This window comes from Schistocerca cancellata, chromosome 1, assembly GCF_023864275.1.
Source record: "Schistocerca cancellata isolate TAMUIC-IGC-003103 chromosome 1, iqSchCanc2.1, whole genome shotgun sequence".
In the NCBI taxonomy this organism is placed as follows: Eukaryota; Metazoa; Arthropoda; class Insecta; order Orthoptera; family Acrididae; genus Schistocerca; species Schistocerca cancellata.
The window spans coordinates 1172752763-1172776829 of NC_064626.1; the positions used below are offsets into that span (position 1 = coordinate 1172752763).

Consider the following 24067-nt stretch of genomic DNA (forward strand, 5'->3'; position numbering starts at 1 on the left):
CGAGAATGACCCCGAGGTAGGTAGCAGTCGTGGTCCAGGTGATGGCCTGGTTACAAAGCACCAGGGGTGGCACGTCAGGTGGGAGACGGCGAGTGAGGGTCAGCCCCTGAGATTTGGTGGCGTTGAAGCTGATCCTCCAGTCGGCGGCACAACGCTCGAGGTCCTGCAGCGCAGCTTGCAGACGTCGGAGGACGGCGTCGATGTTGCGATGGCGCGAGAAGAGGGCCGTGTCATCAGCATAGATGGCACGACCAACCCTCGGGGAAACCGGCAGGTCGGAGGTGTAGAGGGAATACAAGATCGGGCCCAGAACACTCCCTTGCGGCACTCCAGCAAGGACGGGGCGAACAGAGGAAGTCGTGCTGCCAACCCGGACGACAAAAGTACGTCCCTCAAGGTAGCTGGCAAGTAGGCGGACGAAGCACGAAGGGATGCCGAGGTGGAACAACTTGAAGAGCAGGCCGTGGTGCCAGACGGTGTCAAAGGCCTTTGACACATCAAGCAGGACAAGGCCGCAAAACTCCCGATTGTTGAAGGCCAGTGTCGCCTCCTCGACGACGCGGAGCAGCTGTTGAGTGGTGGAGTGGTGCTGGCGGAATCCAAACTGCTCCCGAGGAATGATATTGTCTTGGTGAAGCAGCCGGCCGAACCTAGAGAGGAGGATTCTCTCGAAAACTTTGCTCAACGTCGGGAGGAGACTGATGGGGCGATAATGCGCCGGCACCGTCCTGTTTTTGCCCGGCTTCGGGACCGCCACAACGACAGCCGTCTTCCAAGCTTCTGGGTACTGCAGTTGGTCAAGGATGGCGTTGAAGAGAGCGACCACGTACAAGATGCCAAGCCTGGGCAGCATGCGGAGGACTCTCCCGTCAACGTTGTCGTGCCCAGGGGCCTTCTTCCGGGGAAGTCGTCGAAGATGGTCAGTGACCTCCCTTTCCGACGTCGGGACAATGGTGGCGTCACCGTGGTCGCCGTGGAGGAAGACAGGAAGTCTGGTCTCGACTGTGCGGACGTTCTCGTGGTTGACCGGCACCGCAAGGGGCCGGAAGTTGGCCTCGAAAGCCGTCGCCAAGGCCTCGGCTTGAGCGGCAGGCGTGTAGGCAGGTCCATCCGGTGTTGTGAGCGGCGGCATGTGTGGGCGATGGCGTGTGAGGGAACGGACCATCTCCCACGTGTCGGCCCCAGGATCAACGGAGGCAAGCTTCTCCTCCCACCGGCGTATACGATGAGCAGCAAGGGCAGCCTTGATGGTGCGGCGGAGATGATTGATGCGCCGCTTCAGCAGAGGCTGCCGTGTTTCATGCCACTCTCTGTTGAGACGGTTTCGTTCTCGGATAAGGGCCTGTAAGGCTGCAGGAAGAGCTGGAGCCGCCACAGAGGAAACCCGTGGAGGCGGAGTGGAGTCAGCGACAGCCGTGGTGAGAGCCGCAGTCAGGGTGTGGAGAGCAGCATTGACATCTGTGTCCAGTGGAGGTGGCTCGTCAGGGAGGCGTTCCCGAACAAGCTGCTGGAAGACTCACTGGCGAGCTCATAGCGCCCCTTAAATGCACGTGAACAGGCAACCTTTCCCCTTTCCCACCAGAGGGAGACACCAAAGCTGCGATTGCCACTGCGGCGCCACAGCCAGAAACGGAGGGCGACTGCTTCACACTACGCGCTGCAGTGCGCTCTTCTAAACAGCAATTTTTACCACGGCTCAGTGACAACAATGCGTTCACTATGCTGTTTGTAGTAGTTTTCCCGCGCTCCTATTTTTTTATTCATTGTTAAACCTACCTCTGCATTACCCCTATTTGCTTTTGTATTTATAACCCTATATTCACCTGACCAGAAGTTCTGTTCCTCATGCCACCGAACTTCACTAATTCCCACTATATCTAACTTGAACCTATCCATTTCCCTTTTTAAATTTTCTTACATACTTGCCCGATTAAGGGATCTGACATTCCACGCTCCTATCTGTAGAACGCCAGTTTTGTTTCTGCTGATAACGCCGTCCTGAGTAGTCCCCACCCGGAGATCCGAATGAGGGACTATTTTACCTCCGAAATATTTTACTCAAGAGGTCACCATCATCATTTAATCATACAGTAAAGCTGCTTGCCCTCGGGAAAAATTACGGTTGTAGTTTCCCCTTGCTTTCAGCCTTTCGCAGTACCAGCAGAGCATGGTCGTTTTGGTAAGTATTACAAAACCAGATCAGTCAATCATCCAGACTGTTGCCCCTACAACTATTGAAAAGGCTGTGCCCCTCTTCAGAAACGACACGTTTGTCTGTCCTCTCAGTAGATATCCCTCCGTTGCGGTTGGACCTACGGTACAGCTATCTGTATCGTTGAGGCACGCAAGCCTTCCCACCAACGGCAAGGTCCATGATTCATGGGGAGAACATTTATTCTATCTGTTTTAAATAAAGTAATCTTTGGCTGAAGAGTGGATTTATCAGCTATCAGACCGCACCTTCCTGGGGCTTTGAAACAACAACAAATAAAAACACACACATAAATACTTGATGCGAAACCCACCTCGCGTCTTTCTCACATGACATCCTGAAAGCCATGGATCATGGCTACTAGTAGCTGCAGTCTTCCTTGACTTCGTAAAAGCGTTAAACCCGATACCAGATCAATATGCATTAAGAAATTTACGATTATAGGAGTATCAAACGAAATTTGTGTTTGGATTGAGGAGTTCTTGAAACGGATGACGCAGTATGTTACTTTGGATCGAGTATTATCGATAAATGTTGAATTAACTTCATGTGTCCCCAAGGAATGTGTAATGGGGCATATGCTGTTCATTTTGTACATTAGTAACTTGACAGACAATAATAATAGCAACTCTACACTTGTTACACAGGATGTAGTTGTTGTAATGAAGTACTATCTGAAAATGCTGCATAAATATGCTAATTATCTTGCGTATTTTAAATGTACACAAATATAAAATTGTGAACTTCATAAAACTCTGAGTGGTACTATGCTTACTTTATCAATGGTTCACAATTAGTATCGGTAAACTCATACAATACACTAGAATTCGATAGCAGGAAAAGGAAGAGGAGGAAAAAAATAGATGACTATGGGCTGTAGGAAAGGAATGAAAGAGGAAGCTGCTTGGTAATATTTTGCACAGACCATAATTTAATCATCGCTAACACTTGGTTTAAGAATCATAAACGAAGGTTTTGTAGATGAAAGAGACTTGGAAACACCAGAAGGTTTCAGATTGGTTATGTGATGGTAAGGCAGAGATTTCGGAATTTTAAATTGTAAAATTTTTCCAGGGATACATGTGAACTCTGACCACAATTTATTGGTTACAAACTGTAGATTAAAACCAAAAAAATTCGAAAAATGTAGGAAATTAAGGAGATAGGACCTGGATAAGCTGAAAGGATAAGAGGTTGTTGGAAGATTCAAAAGGAGCATTAGGCAACGACTGACTAGAACAGGTGAAAGAAATACAGGAGTAGACGAATGTATAGCTTTGAAAGATGAAATAGTGATGGCAGCAGAGTATAAAAAATAACAATAATAAAAAACTCCTAGTCGAAATCCTTGGATAACACAGAAGATGCAGCAAATGAAGCAGGCGAAAGGCAATACGAAGTCTAAAAACATGAGACTGACAGGAAGCGCAAAACGGCTAATCAGGAATGGCTAGAGGACACATGTAAGGATTTAGAAGCAAGTTTCACTAGGAGGAAGTTAGTAACTGCCTACAGGAAAATTAAAGAAGCCTTTGAAGAAAAAAGAAGCAGCTGTATGAATATCAAGAGGTTAGATAGGAAACCAGTCCTAGGCAACGAAGGGAAAACTCAAAGATGAACGAAGCATATAGAGGGTCTGTTCACAGGAAATGAAATTGAAGGCAATATTCTATAGATAGAAGAGGTCGTAGATGAAGATGAGACGGGAGATATGATAATGCGAGAAGAATTTGACAAAGCACTGAGAGATCCAAGGGACAAGGCCCCGCTAGTAGACGACATTCCGTCAGCGCTACTCACAACCGTGGTAGAGCCAACCATGACAAAACTCTTCTATCTGGTATGTAGTTTGTATGAGACAAGCGAAATACCCTCAGACTTCACAAAGATTGTAATAATTCCTGTTCCGAAGAAAGACGGTGCTGACAGCTGTATATGTTATCGAAATCTCAGTTTAATAAATCGTGGTTGCAGAAAACTAGTACGAATTCATTACATAAGAAGAAGAAAACTGTTAAAAGCCGACCTCGGGGAAGATCAGTCTGTATTCCGGAGAAATGTAGAACACTCAAGGCAATACTAATCCTACGAATACTCGTAGAAGGTAGGTTAAAGAAAGTCAAACCTACATTTATAGCATTTGTAGCTTTTGACAATGTTGGCTGGAATATCCTCTTTGAAATTCTGAAGGTAGCAATAGGGAGCGAAAGGCAATTTCCAATTTGAACAGAAACCAGACGGCATCTATGAATCGAGGAGCATGAAAGGGAAGCAGTGATTGAGACAGGATTGTAGCCTATTCCCGACATTATTCAATCTGTACAATTAACAAACAGTAAAGGAAACCAAAGAAAAACCTGCTGTAGGAATTAAAGTTCAGGGGGAAGAGATACGAGGATCGTTTAGTAAGTAATGCCCCACATTTTTTTCTCTCAAAACATATTTATTGTTAAGAGCCAGAATTTGGTGACTATATAAGTCAAAATGTCTTGTCCATATACTATTTTTCTATGTAGTCTCCATCACGTTCTATGGCCGTACGCTAACGTCGTGGAAGAGCATGTATTCTCTGCTCGTAAAAGCTCTTGCCCTGTAGGTGTAGCCATCTTTTTACTGCATGACTGACCCTCTCGTCATCTTCAAAGTGTGTTCCCTGTAGAGAATCATTAAGTGGCCCAACGAGGTGGAAGTCCGAGGTTGCCAGGTCTGGGCTGTAGGGTGGATGAGGCAGCGATGTCAAACCCAATTTGGCGATGTGTTCCCGGGTTCTCAACTTGTGTGTGGGCGTGCATTTCGCGTTGGAGCAAGATTCCTGTTGGATTCTTGTTCGATCGAACACGTCTTGAGTTTATTACGAGTCTTCACGTATGCCTCTGAATTGATGGTTGATCCTCTTGGCATCACATCCACGAGAATGACGCCATCACAATCCCAGAAGACCGTCACCATGACTTTTCCGGCAGAGGGGGTTGTCTCGAATTTCTTCTTTTGTGGTGAATGATGATGATGCCACTCCATTGATTGCCTTCTTGTTTACAGCACAAATTAGTACACCCAGCTTCCGTCCCGGTAACGATACGTGACAGAAAGGCCTCTCCGTCGGTCTCAAAACGCTGCAACAATTCAGATGAAATGGCCTTTTTTTTTAATCTTGTGGTCCGCTGTGAGCATTCGTGGAACCCTTCGTGAGCATCTCTTAGAATATCCGAGAGTCTCGATCATTGCAGACGCACTTCGAATGCTGACCGACAACTGTAGAGCCAATTGTCGAGGTGTGATGCCCCGGTCGGCACGAATGATGGCTTCCGCACGATTCAACACGTCTGGAGCAGTGGCTGTGACAGGACGTCCCGAGCGTGGCTGATCAAGCAGCTCTGTTTCTGCGTTTCCTGAGGCTGCAACTTTCTTTACCCATCGCCCAACAGTACTCCTATCAACTGCAGCATCGCCATACACTGCACACGAACGTTCATGGATGTTCACCACGGTTTCTTTTTCTGCACACAAGAATTCAATAACAACACGCTGCTAGTAACGTGAGCCGTATTTAGACGCCATTTTGACGCTGTGCTACTGTTCTCCCATCTACCAGAACGGTTCTAAATTTCACCGGCAACAAGAACAAACATCAGATGTGAAGCACCAACAAGGACGTTTGTCTATGTATGTTAATGACTTTTAAAAAAAATATGGCCATTACTTATTGAACGACTCTCGTAAAAACCTCAAGATGTGCCAATGACATTATAAATCTGTTAGCAAAGGACTAGGAATAGCAGTTGAACAGAAAGAAAAGTGTCTTGAAAGGAGGATATAAGATGAACTTCAACAAAAGCAAAACAAGGACAATGGAATGTAGTCGAATTAAATCAGGTGATGCTAAGGGAATGAGATTAGAAAACGAGACATTTAAAGTAGTAGACGAGTTTTGTTATTTGGACAGCAAAATAACTGATGATGACCGAAGTAAACAGAATAAAAAATGTAAACTGGCAATGGCAAGAAGATCGTTCCTGAAGAAGAAATGTTCAAATGTGTGTGAATTCCTAAGGGACCAGATCGCTGAGGTCATTGGTCCCTAGACTTACACACTACTTAAACTAACTTACGCTAAGAGCAACACACACATACACACACACACACACACACACACACACACACACACACACACGAAAGAGAACTCGAACCTCTGGCGGAAGGGGCCGCACAATCCGTGACATGGCGCCTCAAACCGCACGGCCACTCCGCGCGGCTTCTGAAGAAGAGAAATTTGTTTACATTGTATACATATTTAAGTGAACCCGCCAGGGTAGCCGAAAGCGCTAATGCGGCGAGCGGTAGGTTGAGATTGGATCTGACGGAAAATGTGTTCGAATGGCTGAGGCGTTGAGGCAACTGGTCTGAGAAGTAAGTAGAGCATCTGGGTTCGAGTCCCAGTCTGGCATAAATTTTTCAGCTCTCGCCGTTGGATTGCCACAATGCCCTGTGCTGCTGGCAGTCGTATTTCCGTCATATATCTCTCCCATTGCGTTTCTCTTCTATTCCTTTCAACCCAGTTTCTCATGTCCTACAGGTTGTCAGCCGGGACCACAACGACCACCAGCGCTAGCCTAAGTTGATGTCGCCTGTTTGGCCCGATACCTATTTATTGGAACTGAATATTTCTCATTCGCTTCCCCAGTTGTCATTTCAAGAAGTCTGACTTTTTCTACGGATTCCTTCATGTTGCTTTCATCCCATTTATGTCGTGATTCTCCACACTGACTTTTAAAAAAACGTAAGAAGATAAAATTTTATGTTACCAGTTTTGTCATTAGCAGCCAGAACATACCTCTGTGGTAGTTTTAACATTTCCATTGTTATAACTTAGGCTACAAATAGTCACTCCCTCCTATACTGAGATCACATCAGTTGCATCTGAAGAACAATAAAAATATAATATTACGAGGGGTGTTCAATAAATAATGCAACCCATTTTTTTCTGAAAGCAGTTTTTCGTTATTCGGGATTTCAATACACCATATTATTCCCCACGTTTATTGGCTATAAAACCCTATTTTTCAACATAATGTCTAATAAATGGCAACGCGGGGTGGTCGCGCGGTCTTTGGGCGCCTTGCCACGGTTCGTGCGGCTTCCTCTGTCGGAGGTTCGAGTCCTCCCTCGGCCATGGCGTAAGTTATTTTAAGTAGTGTGTAAGCCTAGGGACCGTTGACCTCAGCATTTTGGTCCCATAGACACTTACCACAAATTTTCAGATTTTTTCCAATCAATGCGACGGCTTTCCGCCACCTTACTCAGAGGACTAGTACACTCGAATGGCACCACTTTACTGATCGACGTCGGAGTCAACGTCTTGCAGCACCAATAACCCCCTTGTCATGCATGTACTGCTTCTCTCGGAGTACATTCGTCGCTGGACCAAACAGATGGAAGTCGGAAAGTGCGAGATCTGAGCTGTAGGGTACTTGAGGAAGAACAGTCCAGTGAAGTTTTGTGAGCTCCTCTCGTGTGTGCGGACTTATTGAGGCATTGCGTTGTCAAGAAGAAGGAGAAGTTCGGTTGCATTTTTGCGGCGCTGAACACGCTGAAGTCGTTTCCTCAAATTACTTAGCGTAGTGCAGTGCGCTTCAGGGTTATCATTGCAGCATGAGGAAGGACATCAAAAGGACTAACCCCTTTAGACGATCACCATGGCTTTGTTGGTTGAGGGTTTGACCTCAAAGTTTTTCTTCGGAGGAGAGATGGTGTGGCGCCAGTTCATCCGGTCGAAGCGATGAACTCACGTTGCGTGTTCTGCTAGACAGCGAGGAACCCAGCGGGCACCTACCTTTGGGTATCGTAACTGGTGGACGAGTGTCAGCACTACCGACAGAGACGTCCATTTGAGCAGCAAGTTGTTGAATGAGAGTGTTGGCACGTTCCAACATTGCAGGGGTCACAGCTGTGAGCCGCTGGGGGGGGGGGGGGGGGGGGGGCACATGATATATCAGACAACTTTGTATGACCTTATTGCGATGATAACAGACGCCTTGCACCACGACTCAGTGTTCGTTTGTTCACTACCAACTCTCCGCAGACGTTCTGCAAGTGCCTATGAATATATACGACGCTCTGGCTTCCGGCCAAAAGAAACTCAGTGACAGCTCTCTGCTTGGAACGCACTTCCGTTACAAACGTCACTTTGAAAACTATGTACAGTGCCACCACCTATCGGAACATCATGAAATTATAGGGCTTAAGTGAGAATATTCACCACATTGAGCTCATTTACCCAAAAACTCACCGGGAATAGGTAGCTTGTTGCTGTTGTTTCGATTCAGAGTCTCAAGAGCGGTATTGTTCCTCCATTTCTCGCACTGCAGTTTTTAAACACCTCTGATACAGTCCACTGTCAGATACTACCCGACTTTGCCCATTGCACTGCAAGTAACGCCTGGGGGGGTGGGGGAGGAGGGTATCCTGTGTCGGCACGCTGAGCTCGCTGACTGTTGCCACCGTGCGCCTGTCCTGTCCCTTGTGCGCAGTGCTGGTGACCGAGGTGAACGCCACCTGGGTGGGGGGCGAACTGCGCGCCAACCTTAGCGGCCTGGAGGCGCGTTACGCCGGACTGCGCCTCCAGCTGGACCTCAGCGCCATCGAGGTGGACCGCGAGCACGAGGTGGAGGAGTTCCAGCAGAAAGGTCGGTACCAGCAACCAGTGGAGAAGTACAGCGAAGTCATGCATAAATCAGATAAGGTTGATTTATTTTTTGTTTACATTTTAATGAAATCTTTAATTAATCAATTATAATGAAAGTTACAGTTATAGAATAGTTTAACATTTTTTATATGCATAGTTTTTTTAAAAAATGCCCCATCCTTTCAAAGGATTTCAGCTGTACATACATGCACTTAACGCAATATCACTATGTAAGAGTCAGACCACTATTGTCTTTTTATTTTGTTTGGAAAAATATCAAATGAGAAATATGAATTGGTACAATTTGTGAAAACTACATTTAATTCACTGTGTTACACTGTTTTCTGACTTTAGTGACAGTGATGTTACTTCTTCTTTCTTGAAACAGGATATAGTGACACATTGTTCCACCTAGCCAAACACAAGGTCAATCACCTGAAACTTGCACAGCAAATATTGTGGAAATGGAGATCTGTTGATGAGTGGATTTCACAGAATGGATTCATAGTCGCGAGCTTGTACTGTCAGCCAATAACCAGATCGTAATAACACTTAGAAAGTGTATTTTTTGTGCAAACGTATGCTTTTTAAATGGAACAATGCCTTTTCACATTAACTAACTATAAGTAGGGTGAATTAGAATGTCAATGGTGATTGTTGCAGGTTTATAGTGCGAGTCGTTTACAAGATTCAGTATTTTGGAAAGTTTCCACACTGACACTTGTTTGTGCCATTCAATCTGCATAGTTGCTACATACGAAGTTAATATGTTTGCTTACAGTGTGCTTCTGTGTTCCTTGAGAGCATTGCGACTTCCTCGTCAGTTAGTGTGTGACAGTCCAAGCAATAAATCGTGATTGGGCAATGAGGTTTACCAATGCAGAAGAAGCCGACATGCTCTTGGTGTGTGAAGAATGTAATAAGAATGCAGTTCGTTCTTAAATTTCCAAAGGAAAACTACTCCAGGAAGTAACCAATCTTCTATCTCTAGTGATGGTGGTGTAACTAGGCCTTTGGATTCTGGAGAGCCTAGAACATCATCCAAGGAAGAGTTGGAGCTTCCTAGAACTTCTTCAAGGATAAGATCGAAGAAAAAAACACCTACTGGGGACTCTGAACATCAACACACTTGTGAAAGTTGGAAAACTAAAAAACCTAATGGACACACCTCAATCAGTGCAATATGCTTATATCAGCACTTCAAGAAACAAGGTATCTGGATGAAAATGCATTTGAGTCAGGTTGATACAGGATCTGCAAAGGAAAACCAGCCATTAAAAATTCCATAATAAAACTATATTATGGACAGCAACTTATGGAATCAATAACTAATTTAAGCATCAGAACGAATTTCATCTCTGGTGTTTAAGTCTGGCAATAAAAATTACATCATTATAAATGCACATGTACCTATTAACCAACAAAACAGAACAAATGTTAACAAAGTGGAAGATTTTTGAGAAATGCTAGAACACAAAACATAAAAATTACCAAAAGGACATATCAAAATTTTAGTGGACGACTTTAATGCAAAAGTTGGCAAAGAAATAAAATTTAAATCAGTAGTTGGAGATTATCCAGCACATGAAAGAACCAACAGAAATGGGGAAAGACTCATAGATTGTTGGGAACAATTTAACCTAAGACTAATGTCTACTTTTTCAGGAAACTTGCAAGAAAGAAGAAAACGTGGGTATCACGTAATTCAAATCAAGGTGAATATCAGTTAGATCATGTGGCAATAATGGCTTGTAACTACGAGGAAATCTCGGATGTCAGAGTGAGGAAGGGCCTAAACATAGACTCTGACTGAAATAAAGACCCTGTTGAACCGAACAAACCTAAACCAAAACCAAAAAGATTTCCAAGAGTAAACACTAAATATCTGACGCAAAATCAGGACAAGTTCTGTGATATATTAAACACAATAAAAATGGAAGAACTTAAAGAAACAATGCTAGAGTCAGTTAAAGAAATGGGCCAACCACAAAGAATTCTAGGACACAGATGGTGGAATGAACTGCGTGGTGAAGCAATTGACAATCGACTAAAGGCATAGAAAAAATGGAACAGCAATAAGAAACATGAATATGGGGAAGAGTTTAAAGAAGAAAGGAAAAAGACAGCAAAAATCTTCAGATCAGTGAAAAGAAAATACGACGAAGACAGATTAGAAGAAATGGATTCAGACTTCAAAAGGAACAACACTAGAGACTTCTATAAGACTTTCAAAGAGGTTTTAACAGAATTTCAGTCACCAAGTTTACATTTTAAAGGTAAAAATGGAAATTTGGTCTTACGCAATAAGGAGAACTGCCAAATTTTAGCTGAATGCTTTGAAAATCTATTAAATTGTGAAGATCCTAATGACAGATTGCAATTTCTAAAACCACAACATGAAAATCCGCCATCGGAACCACCTACAGTAGAAGAAATAGAAAAGATTATCAAAGCATTGAAGAATAACAAAGCACCAGGAGAGGATGGGACAGTAGCAGAAATGTGGACACTAGGGGACTTATCCACAAGGCCGAAAATTCACAAAGTAATTAAAGACATTTGGACAACAGGAATCATACCCAATGACTGGAAACAAGCTTTGATCCATCCTCTCCATGAAACAGGAGATAAAACAGACACCAACAACTACAGGGGTATATCCTCGTTACCAGTAAGATACAAAATACTGACTAAAGCACTTTTAAATAGAGTAGAGGAACAAGCAGGATATAATATAGGAGATTATCAAGCAGGATTTAGAAAAGGTAGATCATGTGCAGAAGAGATTCTTAAAATTAAAAACATTTTTGAGAGTGAGTGTGATCTGGTAGTCAGGGAGAGGCAGGATAAGGCAAGGATTGTGGATGGGGCTGTAATCAGCTACCGTTGGTTACAGTAAACTCATACACTTTATTTGAGTAAATAATTTTCAACAATCATTTTAAAAGATTTTACTACACTGACTGCTAAAGGGCTTACTAAGAAAGAATTCAAAATTATTTGTTGTCTGTAGCCCACAAGCAACTTCAGAATAGTCAACAGCTGAAGACCTGAATTACAAGGGAGGAAGGCAGTTACAAGTTAACAAATACTAATATATTTTCTTCTTAAACAATCAAAAGTGTAACAAGCTATAGTAATGGCTGAAGGCCTTAATAAGAAGGAATTGCAAATTATTTGTCAGCAGAAGGCCACAATCAAAGTTACACACAATCAACAGCTGAAGGCCTGATAAGGAAAAAATCGAAATTATTCATCGGATGAAGGCCACAAGCAATTTCAGAAAACTCAATGGCTGAAGGCCTGAATTACAAGTGAGGAGGGCAATTACATGTTAAAACATTAGGGTGAATTTTAAACAATTATGACAACTTGACCAAGTAAGACAAGTGATCCACAGACATTGCTCCCTGGATCGACCTGAGAAAGGTGACTACAGCTGTGTGAGCGGTGAGACTGACAGCCAAGAGCAATGTTCACCTAAGGAGGGCATGTCAAACTATAGACGGTTTAAATGCCGATCAACCTTCTTAGCAAATCCACCTAACGACAGATAACCAGTACAACGATGGAATAACTCAGGCGAGAGCGAAGTGACAGACAGCACTGCATCTCCAGAATCCGGTGTCTAAAACACCAAAAGGCAGAAGGAACCACTATAACCAAGGTACGCAAGGAAAACAACTATCCATACCGAAATCAAGCAAGCTGTAAAATTACGAGCCATGCTGGACAACATCTGCAAGATGAGGAAAAGTACACTGCTGCAAATTACACCAACCTCCAGGGCAGGTAACTGGGGCGTTTGCGGCCACTAGGTAGTATGATACCGCTGGTTGCACTTCAACAATAATAATATTAAATTCAAACTAAAATCAAGCAGCAGAAGGCGGCTAATAGCTTCCGCCAACCTGACAGACTCCATTTGTTGCAGTTGGTCTGACCGACCCTAGGAGCAGATACATGCAAACAACAGCGAGATCTCAAACGGTAGAGGTTTCACTACTGGATAAGGTTCACTCAACTTCAAAGTCCTGGGTTCGGTCATCGGCTACAGCCCCTCGGTCCGACAGTGCCTGCACGCCGCCAGCAATCCCGGCCTGCCCTCGCACTGCGGACCTCCTCTCTGCTCCCTCCGAAGCCAAACTGCCTGCCACACACGACGACCTTGAAATACATGTGGCCACACCAAAGATAGTACCACAGTACTGGCTATCGATAACCGCTGCTGCTGCCACTCGTGGACAAACAATACTAGCAAACTCAGTGGCGCCATTCACACAAGAAGGAAACGAGACGTCACTACTGCTCTTACAAAACGCCAAGTTATGAAAGGCAAGAACGCGAGCCGCACATGGCTCTGAGGGCTATACATGATAAAAATACAATAGTTACTTTCGTAGACTTCAAGAAGGCCTACAACTCATTTGACAGACAAACACTATTCCAGATACTTTATACCAAGCGGGGTGGCGCAGTGGTTAGACACTGGACTCGCATTCGGGAGGACGACGGTTCAATCCCGCGTCCGGCCATCCTGATTTAGGTTTTCCGTGATTTGCCTAAATCACTCCAGGCAAATGCTGGGATGGTTCCTCTGAAAGGGCACGGCCGACTTCCTTCCCAATCCTTCCCTAATCCAATGAGACCGATGACCACGCTGTCTGGTCTCCTTCCTCAAACCAACCAACCAACCAGATACTTTATGAATCAGGGATAGACGAAAACGCCAGGAGACTTCTGAACAAACGCTCACAGATACAACATCAAGGATTAAGTTTCAAGGCGAAATTTCTGAACCATTCAAAATCAAAACAGGAGTTCAACAGAGAGATGGACTGTCCCCAATTCTCTTTAACTTGGCTTTAGATAAAACAGTAAAAACATGGGAAAGCATATTAAAAATACAGGCACAAATGGTATAAGTATGGGCCAAGAAAAGACGAAATTTAAAGTTAAATGTTTAGCCTTTGTGGATGATAAGGCATTGATAACTGACACCCAAACAGACACAACAGTTATGCTTGATCTGTTACACGAGATTGCTGAAAAGACTGGGCTTAAAATAACCTATAAAAGCTGAGTATATAGAACACAAACATAATACAGAAAAGTGTATGAAAACAAAGTATGGAAAAATTAAAAGAGTTGATAAATTCATATACCTTGGGGAGTGGATCCAAGCCAATAAGAAAGAACAAAAAAAATTAGGTTCAATGGTTCAAATGGCTCTGAGCACTATGGGACTCAACTTCTTGGGTCATAAGTCCCCTAGAACTTAGAACTACTTAAACCTAACTAACCTAAGGACATCACACACACCCATGCCCGAGGCAGGATTCGAACCTGCGACCGTAGCAGTCCCGCGGTACCGGACTGCAGCGCCAGAACCGCTAGACCACCGCGGCCGGCCTAAAAGTTAGGATTTGCATATATATTAACACAAAACTCCTACAATAACAAATCAATGTCCATACAAGCGAAGATTAGACATTATAATTCGGTTATTAGGACACAAGCAACATATAGATCAAAGTGCCTAACACTGAATAAGAAAGGCGAATTAAGAAAACTTGAAAAAAGAGAAAGAAAAACGCTAAGAAAAATTCTAGGTCCTGAGAAAAACAATGAAAATAGGTGGATTAAAAGGAGAAATGAAGATTTATAGAAAAATACAGAAAGGATCACAGATTAATTGAGGAAGAGACTGCTAAAATTTTATGGACATTTAAAAATAATGGAAGAAACATGGATTACAAAGAAAACTTTTAATTACATTAGTAAGCTGAAAGAAACTGTAAAATGGATAGAAGGAGTAAAGAAAGATGCCAACAAAATAGGTGTTACAGAAGAAATAATATGTGCAGGAATCACTTCAGGCTACTGATAGAAAATGCAAACTATGAAGAAGATGAGCCGCAAACTTGACCCAAGAGAGTGTGGACATATAAGCAGAGACAAGAGAAAAAGAAACACCAAAAATCTTAAGTTGTATATGGTCCATAGGTGGCCAAATTAATATATATATATATATATATATATATATATATATATATATATATATATATATATATATATATATATATAAATTATACAGGCTAAAGCAATGAATGAAAATTTTTACTGAGGCCTGCTCAATACTCATGTGGTAACCACTATGCCACCCTGGCAGAGTGGCTTTGCACAACTGCACAGACTGTCCTGGCACACCTCTCTCCTCAAACCAAATTCCCACTCACACCTCGTCCCTCTTGGTATTCGCCATAAGCTTAAACAGTGTGAGGTGTGAGGTGTGAATGGAAATTGGGATTGAGGAAAGAGTGTACTAGAATAGTCCACACAGCTATGCACAGCCACTTTGCCAGGGTGGTTTGCTGGTGAGACCCCTGTTCAAATCCCAGGCTTGGTACAAATTGTCATTCATCCTTTCAATCTCCTACATACATCGAAAATTTTTAACCTCGCTTTCATCTTCAACTAACATGAATGAGATTCATTGTAATTAAAATATTGTTCAAAGTGAATACTGTTTATGTTAGATAATAATGGAAACATGTGCAACTCAAAAAAACTCCATACTAAATACCTAAATAATTATGAGAACAATGCCATTAGAATGTGAAAGTATAGGTCATTGCCGAATGTAGAGCCAGTACTGCATCAAGAAAAATGTATAGTTGCATTGTTGTCATGAAATAAACAACCACTTATTCAATAGGGTAGGGTGTTAACATATTTTAACGTACTCTAGACACATCATGATTCGAACTTACTAAAAATAACCAGCAGTTATCTTTATTTGTAGAAGCTATGGTGATACTGCGATAAAAAGCTTTCTTCAAGCAGATGTTGACATGTAATGGGAACATGCAGAAACAAAAACAATATCCACAGAAAGCACATGATGTAAAGTGTACACTGCTGAGCTAGGAAAAATCAAAGCTGGATGTGGAGTATGTACTAGATAAGGACTGACAAGGTTAAGATCTTACTACTGCTGAACTTGGAGTGGAACAGGGACAGGACTTTACTTGCACTTTTTTTAGACGAAAGACCCAGACCATCCCATTCTCTGGATGTATGTATGTGACCATGGTTGTAAGCTACCACAATTGACATGGACTGGCCAGAATAAAACCACAAGAGCTACCTGCAGACAGGCAGAGCTCTGAGACTAGAATGCACGAGAAACTCTTGCTCTGACACATCAAATGCTCGCTCAAGTGGCTAAATAGCAGGTATGGGTCAGTTGGTTGCCGAGTAGTGTACGTCCAAATGTCAGCTTTTTGAGGAAACAAATTTAAAATTTTGAGTAAATTATGACACTGCAATAATTTGTGAGCTTTCAGTAACTATGTCACTATGTACAAATTTACTGTTGAAACGTTTTAACTGGAAACACCCTTTACAGCACATGCAGCCTACATTACGAAACATTTTAGGTGGTATGAGTTTACCTGAATGATACCTTTATGACTCGCCACTGTTTCACAAGCTTTTTTCAATACCACATTAATGTCTATCATGTTTTATAACCTTTCTCGGCCATGAAATAACAGCAGTCACATCCATATTTTAGCAGTCTTTAACACACAGCTACATTATTTTAGTTTTGAGCAACACAAACATAATAACATGGATGTCTCACATACAACAGAACAAGGCCACACAACTAATTAAGGTTATCAGGTAGTACAAGCAGACCTGACTACCATGGGCACTTGGATGTACACCAATTGATGGCAAAGGCACTAGCAGCCACCTTCAGTGTAATAACATTCAGCGTTCTCTGTGTATGAACTACTGAACTGGGTCCCAAGCAGCTTTTCAGACACAAACATCTACTTGTCTAATAGGTGGTGTGAGCTCAATTTTTGTGACTTACACCACTTTGCAGCCAACCTGCCCATATATCAATGAAGCGGCACTTTTTTAAAGGTGAGAGGAATCACCCTGCCACATTGTCTCTTTGTCTGTTACCCTTCTAGTGGTGATAGCAGTAACATGAGAAAGGACTGTATACTATTAGGGTTTTAGAGAATGGGATTTTAGTGGCGCTGAGTCCATTAACCCCCTCCCTACCACACCTCAAATACTTTTATTAGTGAGTTTTCTCTTGCTGCGCATGATAAGTAACGTCTGAGAACACTTAGCCAACATGGTACCACACATCGGAGCTTAGTGTGGAGGCCACGCAGAATGCTGTGGCCAGTAGATGCGAAGATGGCAGGGCACGCTTGGGGAGAGCTGTAGTGGTGGGGGTTGTGGACAGGCGCTGTAGGGGAAATGCCAAGCGCTGGAGGGGAAGTACCGTTCTAAACCGAAGCCTACACTCACATTTTTTTGTAAATATTAAGTGGGGCCCCTCGGCGCCCGTATTTGTATGGTGAACATTCAAAAAGATCTGTCATCTCTACTTTGGTTACTATCTAAAAAGAATTTCACCAAAAGTGCAGCGATTTATTTTCGTCTGGCTTGTAAACCATTTGTAGCTTTCAGAAAAGTGTCACGAGTGGCGAATTGTAAGTAAAACCTACGCATTTCTCTTGTTTCTATGTTCAAATTTGCTTCTTTTGCCAAAATCAAGCTGAGTTTACAGAGTCTCACGCCACTAGTATTTTGTACAGACGAAATTACGAGAGAATTCTGAAACATTGGTTTAAATTTATTAAGTGAGGAGCTGAGGAAAAGTAAAGTCAGTATCTTATGAAAAAGCACATCCTTGTCACAATATAAATGTGTAATGTCTTCACTTATGTTTTTTCCAAAACTGATGGCATTTCTTGTTTCACCAGCTATCGATAACCCTTAATATTTACATTCTTTCATCGAAAAAATCTCTACTTAGTGCAGTAACATGGTAGATAATGAAGTTTTGCATAATAATAATATGGCAAAATACTCTCATCTTTGGGTGCTATCATTTCCCAAAACCTCATTTCGATATCTTAAACCATTTATGAAGCATGAGGAATGTTGTGGATATTTCACTCTCGCTTTATCGCTGTCGTGGCGTATTCGCAAATGAATGTGCTACATCTGACCAGTTTTCTCGAGATTTGTGACAGATAGAAGTCTCCACCCAAGTCTAAAGAAAAATTTAATATGTTAGCGATATTTCATATGCAGCAACATATTATGTAATATGCTCCAAACGCAAAATCATAGCGACATATGTTTTTCATTGCAAACTTTTTCTAATTTAGCGCAGTGTCTTACTTCCATGTAAATATCACAATAACTATGACCATTAACGAAATGATGGGTACCTCATCATGAACCTGGCATATAAAGCTATAAGTAAAAAATGAAATATTTTTACCGAATCGTTTGAGAAAGATTGCAAGGCGTGTGTCATCATTCTGCCATTGCCGACCGGACGAAAGGCGGCAAACAATATGGGCCTCTCCTTCGGAACAAACGAATGATTTCGCCCAGCGCTTTGGACGAATATTGGTCACTGCGCATCGGCCAACGTACCCTGCGTGGACACTAGCTTCCGTTGCCCAGTGGTGTGCTACTAAGTAGTCCACACACAACATTGAGAGTAAATGCTGAGTTAATACCTCGGGAAATCATACTTCGACACTTTGAAGAACTTTCAGAGAGAATTTTACCAAATTCCTCGATGTCCAGGCAATTTTAGTATCAGACATGTAAATAAAATAACAACTCATACACAGGCACTTAATTTGTTCCTACGCTCAGTCAGTGAATACCAAGAGAAGAGAACCGTAATACAGAATGTTACAACAAGAGGTTCATGCTGATTTTCTCTCGTTCTAAAATAGTTTAATGACGAAAACATTTCGAGTGGCCCTCCACTGATACCTCGTAATAGGTTGTGCGTGGTTTAAACCGCTGTGGAAGTGCGGAAGTGATAATCTAAAAAAGTTGACCGGCACAGTGTGCGGGGAACTGGCGGTGGGCGTGTCTGCGTTGCTGGACGCCACGTGGACGGGATGGCGGCGCCTGCGCGACGAGGCACAGCACCGGGGACTCCCCTACCTCCGGCTCGACGCCACGCTTGCCAACCTGGTGGACGCCGTTGACAAGTACCTGCAGGCGCGCGAGGCGTCTGATGCAGCACTGATATTTCACACAGAGGAAGGTACAGTAAGTTACATTTTCTATCAGCACTGAAGTAGACTGCAGAAACATCTCTTGTTTACACTCTAAAACTACGTACCTCCTACATTAGCCGGTTTTGATGACATTCTGTGTCTTACTTTAGAAAAATGTCTTGTAATACTCTTAATTTTCAAAATTATCTGTCAATGTGTCCGAGATAGGTGATGCTTGTAGAAGGAATTGATTCAAGCCATGAAACAACATTGAAAAATATACCTGTATAAAATCTTGAAATATCCCTCTTCTAAATGATTCTATTCTGAATAATAACTGTATCGTCTAGTGCCAGATAATAGCCACTATAACCTTTCCCTGGAATCTCCTTCATGAATCAATAAATAACAGTCAGAACTCCTTTAAAAGAAGTATGTAAATCGTAATTAAAGTTAACTACAAATTTAGTAAACAGTATTTCCTTACTGGTAATCAGCAACTCTGTCTTGTCTCTTTATCTCGTACAATCCATGGAAAGCTTGCAGCCGGCCGCGGTGGCCGTGCGGTTCTGGCGCTGCAGTCCGGAACCGCGGGACTGCTACGGTCGCAGGTTCGAATCCTGCCTCGGGCATGGGTGTGTGTGATGTTCTTAGGTCAGTTAGGTTTAAGTAGTTCTAAGTTCTAGGGGACTTATGACCTAAGATGTTGAGTCCCATAGTGCTCAGAGCCATTTCAACCATTTTGAAAGCTTGCATTTTACATCACAATTAGTTGGGGTACTATTCTACATTTTCTCCGAAATCAGACTCTGTAACGACTAACCATGAACCACCAATAATTATCAAATCACGGAAAATATATTCCGATGATGAAATTAAAACTCAGAAAACCAAAAGTACTTGAAACTGCCTCATCCTGTACGACGTGGATAGTTTATTCTTTTTTACACACTCTAGAATAAAATTATGGAAGATTTCCTTTCATCTTGGACGTTTAACAACGAATAATAGCAGTGAATAAATCCATCTGATCTGTTAGCGCACAAGATCATTGTAGAACTAGTTATACAGATCTTTTTCTGTATAATACTAGTATCATATTTGTTGGAATCTGTGTTAACAATCTTCATACAGTTTAAAGGTCTGAACTGTTGGAGCGTGTAATTCCACAGCCGTCAACTTTTGTGTGTCCTTATTAAAGCCAGTAGAGAAACTGCAGGACAGTATCTTCAATAGCGAGTGATTAAAGTCTGCTTCAGTATTATCTGTCTCGATAAAGATTTTTGATGCATTATAGGTGTATCCGTAAGCGTGCGCAAAAATGTAGCAGAACGTGGTGGATGCTCCTGTGAACAAATTGAGGTAGGGAACCTGGGGTCGGAGAAGCCAGCTTCAGTAGATAGTAGGATAAAAACCACATTTCTGTGTGCTTTTTTATTTACATTAGTTAACTGCACTGATACAATGAACGTGCCATTTGTACTGTATCTTACAAACTCTGCTGAAACTGACAGTCATCAGCCTCAATGCAAGCATGACAACCGCGAACAAGATTCTGACGTACCCTGACAAATATCCCTGGTCTGTTTCGAATCACATCTCAGGCAGCTACAATTAGGGCAACAAATTCCATCTGCGTATCGACTGGGGTCTCACACAGAAGTGACTATAGATAACCTCATAGGAAGTAATCAAGGCGATCCAGGTCAGGTGACCTCGCAGGGCGTGGAATAGGACCTACTCTCCCAATCCAACGACCAAGAAATACAGCATCATCACTTCCTAGTAATCAGGCTCGTCCTGCTTGTTTTCTTGTACGGAATAAAAAATATACATAGTTAAATTTGTACACATGTTAGCTGTAAATAAACTGGAAAACGATAATGCTAGACAAAGCAGCAGACAAGTTTATTTCCATATCTCCTTCACCTGGCTTCTCCGACCTCAAGTTCCCTGTCTCACATTGTTCAGCGACGCGTTCTCTACGTCCTGTTACATTTTTGCACGCTCTTACGGAAACGCCCTGTATAATGTCCGGCTTTTGAGATTCCTGTACTTGTTTCACGATGTACAATACATGATAGTTCCAACTCCAAGGAAAACAGATCCTGACAGATGTGAAAATTACCGAACTATCAGTTTAATAAGTCACAGTTGCAAAATACTAACACGAATTCTTTACAAAAGAATGGAGAAACTGGTAGAAGCCGACCTCGGGGAAGAATGGTTTGGATTCCGGACAAATATAAGAACACCAGAGGCAATACTGACCCTTCGGCTTCTCATAGAGGACAGGTTAAGTAACGGCAAACCTACGATTATAGTGTTTGTAGACTTATCATCATCATCATCATCATCATCATCATCATCATCATTTAAGACTGATTATGCCTTTCAGCGTTCAGTCTGGAGCATAGCCCCCCTTATACAGTTCCTCCATGATCCCCTATTCAGTGCTAACATTGGTACCTCTTCTGATGTTAAACCTATTACTTCAAAATCATTCTTAACCGAATCCAGGTACCTTCTCCTCGGTCTGCCCCGACTCCTCCTTCCCTCTACTGCTGAATCCACGAGTCTCTTGGGTAACCTTGCTTCTTCCATGCGTGTAACATGACCCCACCATCTAAGCCTGTTCGCCCTGACTGCTACATCTATAGAGTTCATTCCCAGTTTTTCTTTGATTTCCTCATTGTGGACACCCTCCTGCCATTGTTCCCATCTACTAGTACCTGCAATCATCCTAGCTACTCTCATATCCGTAACCTCAACCTTGTTGATAAGGTAACCTGAATCCACCCAGCTTTCGCTCCCATACAACAAAATTGGTCGAAAGATTGAACGGTGCACAGATAACTTAGTCTTGGTACTGACTTCCTTCTTGCAGAAGAGAGTAGATCGTAGCTGAGCGCTCACTGCATTAGCTTTGCTACACCTCGCTTCCAGTTCTTTCACTATGTTGCCATCCTGTGAGAATATGCATCCTAAGTACTTGAAACCGTCCACCTGTTCTAACTTTGTTCCTCCTATTTGGCACTCAATCCGTTTATATTTCTTTCCCACTGACATTACTTTCGTTTTGGAGATGCTAATCTTCATACCATAGTCCTTACATTTCTGATCTGGCTCTGAAATATTACTTTGCAAACTTTCAATCGAATCTGCCATCACAACTAAGTCATCCGCATATGCAAGACTGCTTATTTTGTGTTCACATATCTTAATCTCACCCAGCCAGTCTATTGTTTTCAACATATGATCCATAAATAATATGAACAACAGTGGAGACAGGTTGCAGCCTTGTCTTACCCCTGAAACTACTCTGAACCATGAACTCAATTTACCGTCAACGCTAACTGCTGCCTGACTATCCATGTAAAGACCTTTAATTGTTTGCAAAAGGTTGCCTCCTATTCCATAATCTTGTAGAACAGACAATAATTTCCTCCTAGGAACCCGGTCATATGCCTTTTCTAGATCTATAAAGCGTAGATACAATTCCTTGTTCCACTCATAACACTTCTCCATTATTTGCCGTAAGCTAAAGGTCTGGTCCTGACAAACTCTAAGAGGCCTAAACCCACACTGATTTTCATCCAATTGGTCCTCGACTAATACTCGCACTTTCCTTTCAACAATACCTGAGAAGATTTTACCCACAACGCTGATTAAAGAGATACCTCTGTAGTTGTTACAATCTTTTCTGTTTCCATGTTTAAAGATTGGTGTGATTACTGCTTTTGTCCAGTCTAATGGAACCTGTCCCGACTCCCAGGCCATTTCAATTATCCTGTGTAGCCATTTAAGACCTGACATTCCACTGTATTTGATGAGTTCCGACTTAATTTCATCCACCCCAGCCGCTTTATTGCACTGCTATCTATTGACCATTTTTTCCACTTCCTCAAATGTGATCCTATTTCCATCATCATTCCTATCCCATTCTACCTCGAAATCTGAATCATTACTGATCGCATTTTCGCCTACATTGAGCAACTCTTCAAAATACTCCCTTCATCTGCCCAAGGCATCCACAGGATTCACCAGCAGTTTTCCTGACCTGTCCAAAATACTTGTCATTTCCTTCTTACCTCCCTTTCGAAGACTGCTAATTACACTCCAGAATGGTTTTCCAGCAGCTTGACCCATAGTCTCCAACCTGTTTCCAAAGTCTTCCCACGATTTCTTCTTGGATGCTGCAATTATCTGTTTGGCTTTGTTTCTTTCTTCAACATAAATTTCTCTGTCTATCTGGGTTCTGGTATGTAGCTATTTTTGATACGCCTTCTTTTTCCTTTTACAGGCTGCCTTGACTGTATCATTTCACCAAGCTGTTTGCTTCATCCTACTTTTACACACTACTGTTCCAAGACATTCTTTAGCCACTTCTAGTACTGTGTCCCTGTACCTTGTCCATTCCTTTTCCAATGACTGTAATTGACTACATTCAACTAACTAGTACCTTTCTGAGATCGCTGTTATGTACTTCTGCCTGATTTCCTTATCCTGAAGTTTCTCCACTCTTATCCTCCTACATATGGACCTGACCTGCTGCACTTTCGGCCTCACAATCCCAATTTCACTGCAGATTAAATAATGATCAGTGTCATCAAAGAATCCCCTGAATACACGTGTGTCCCTCACAGCCTTCCTGAATTCCTGATCTGTTATTATATAGTCATTGACATATCTTGTTCCCCTGCCTTCCCAAGTATACCGGTGAATGTTATTATGTTTAAAAAAGGAGTTTGTGATTACTAAGCCCATACTGGCACAGAAATCCAAGAGTTGTTTCCCGTTCCTGTTGGCCTCCATATCCCCTCCAAATTTACCCATAACCTTTTCATACCCTTCTGTTCGATTTCCAATCCTGGCGTTAATATCACCCATGAGCAGAACACTGTCCTTGTCCTTACTCTAACAACTACATCACTGAGTGCCTCATAAAAACTATCCATCTTATCTTGATCTGTCCCTTCACAATGCGAATATACTGATACAATCCTAATTTTCTTGCTAGACACTGTCAAATCTATCCACATCAGTCGTTCGTTTACATACCTTATTGCAACTACGCTGGGTTCCATTTATTTCCTGATGTAAAGCCCT

General features: G+C 42.5%; 1 protein-coding gene across 1 annotated transcript in view; it reads left to right on the top strand.

Moving 5' to 3' along the window:
• The window catches only part of LOC126094110 (ionotropic receptor 25a), a 216765-nt gene that overhangs the window by 35505 nt on the left and 157193 nt on the right, over positions 1 to 24067 (top strand). The window contains exons 3-4 of the mRNA XM_049908770.1: positions 8740 to 8895; positions 18802 to 19005. Of these exons, the coding sequence (XP_049764727.1) occupies positions 8740 to 8895; positions 18802 to 19005 (360 nt within the window). The remainder of the gene's footprint in view (positions 1 to 8739; positions 8896 to 18801; positions 19006 to 24067) is intronic.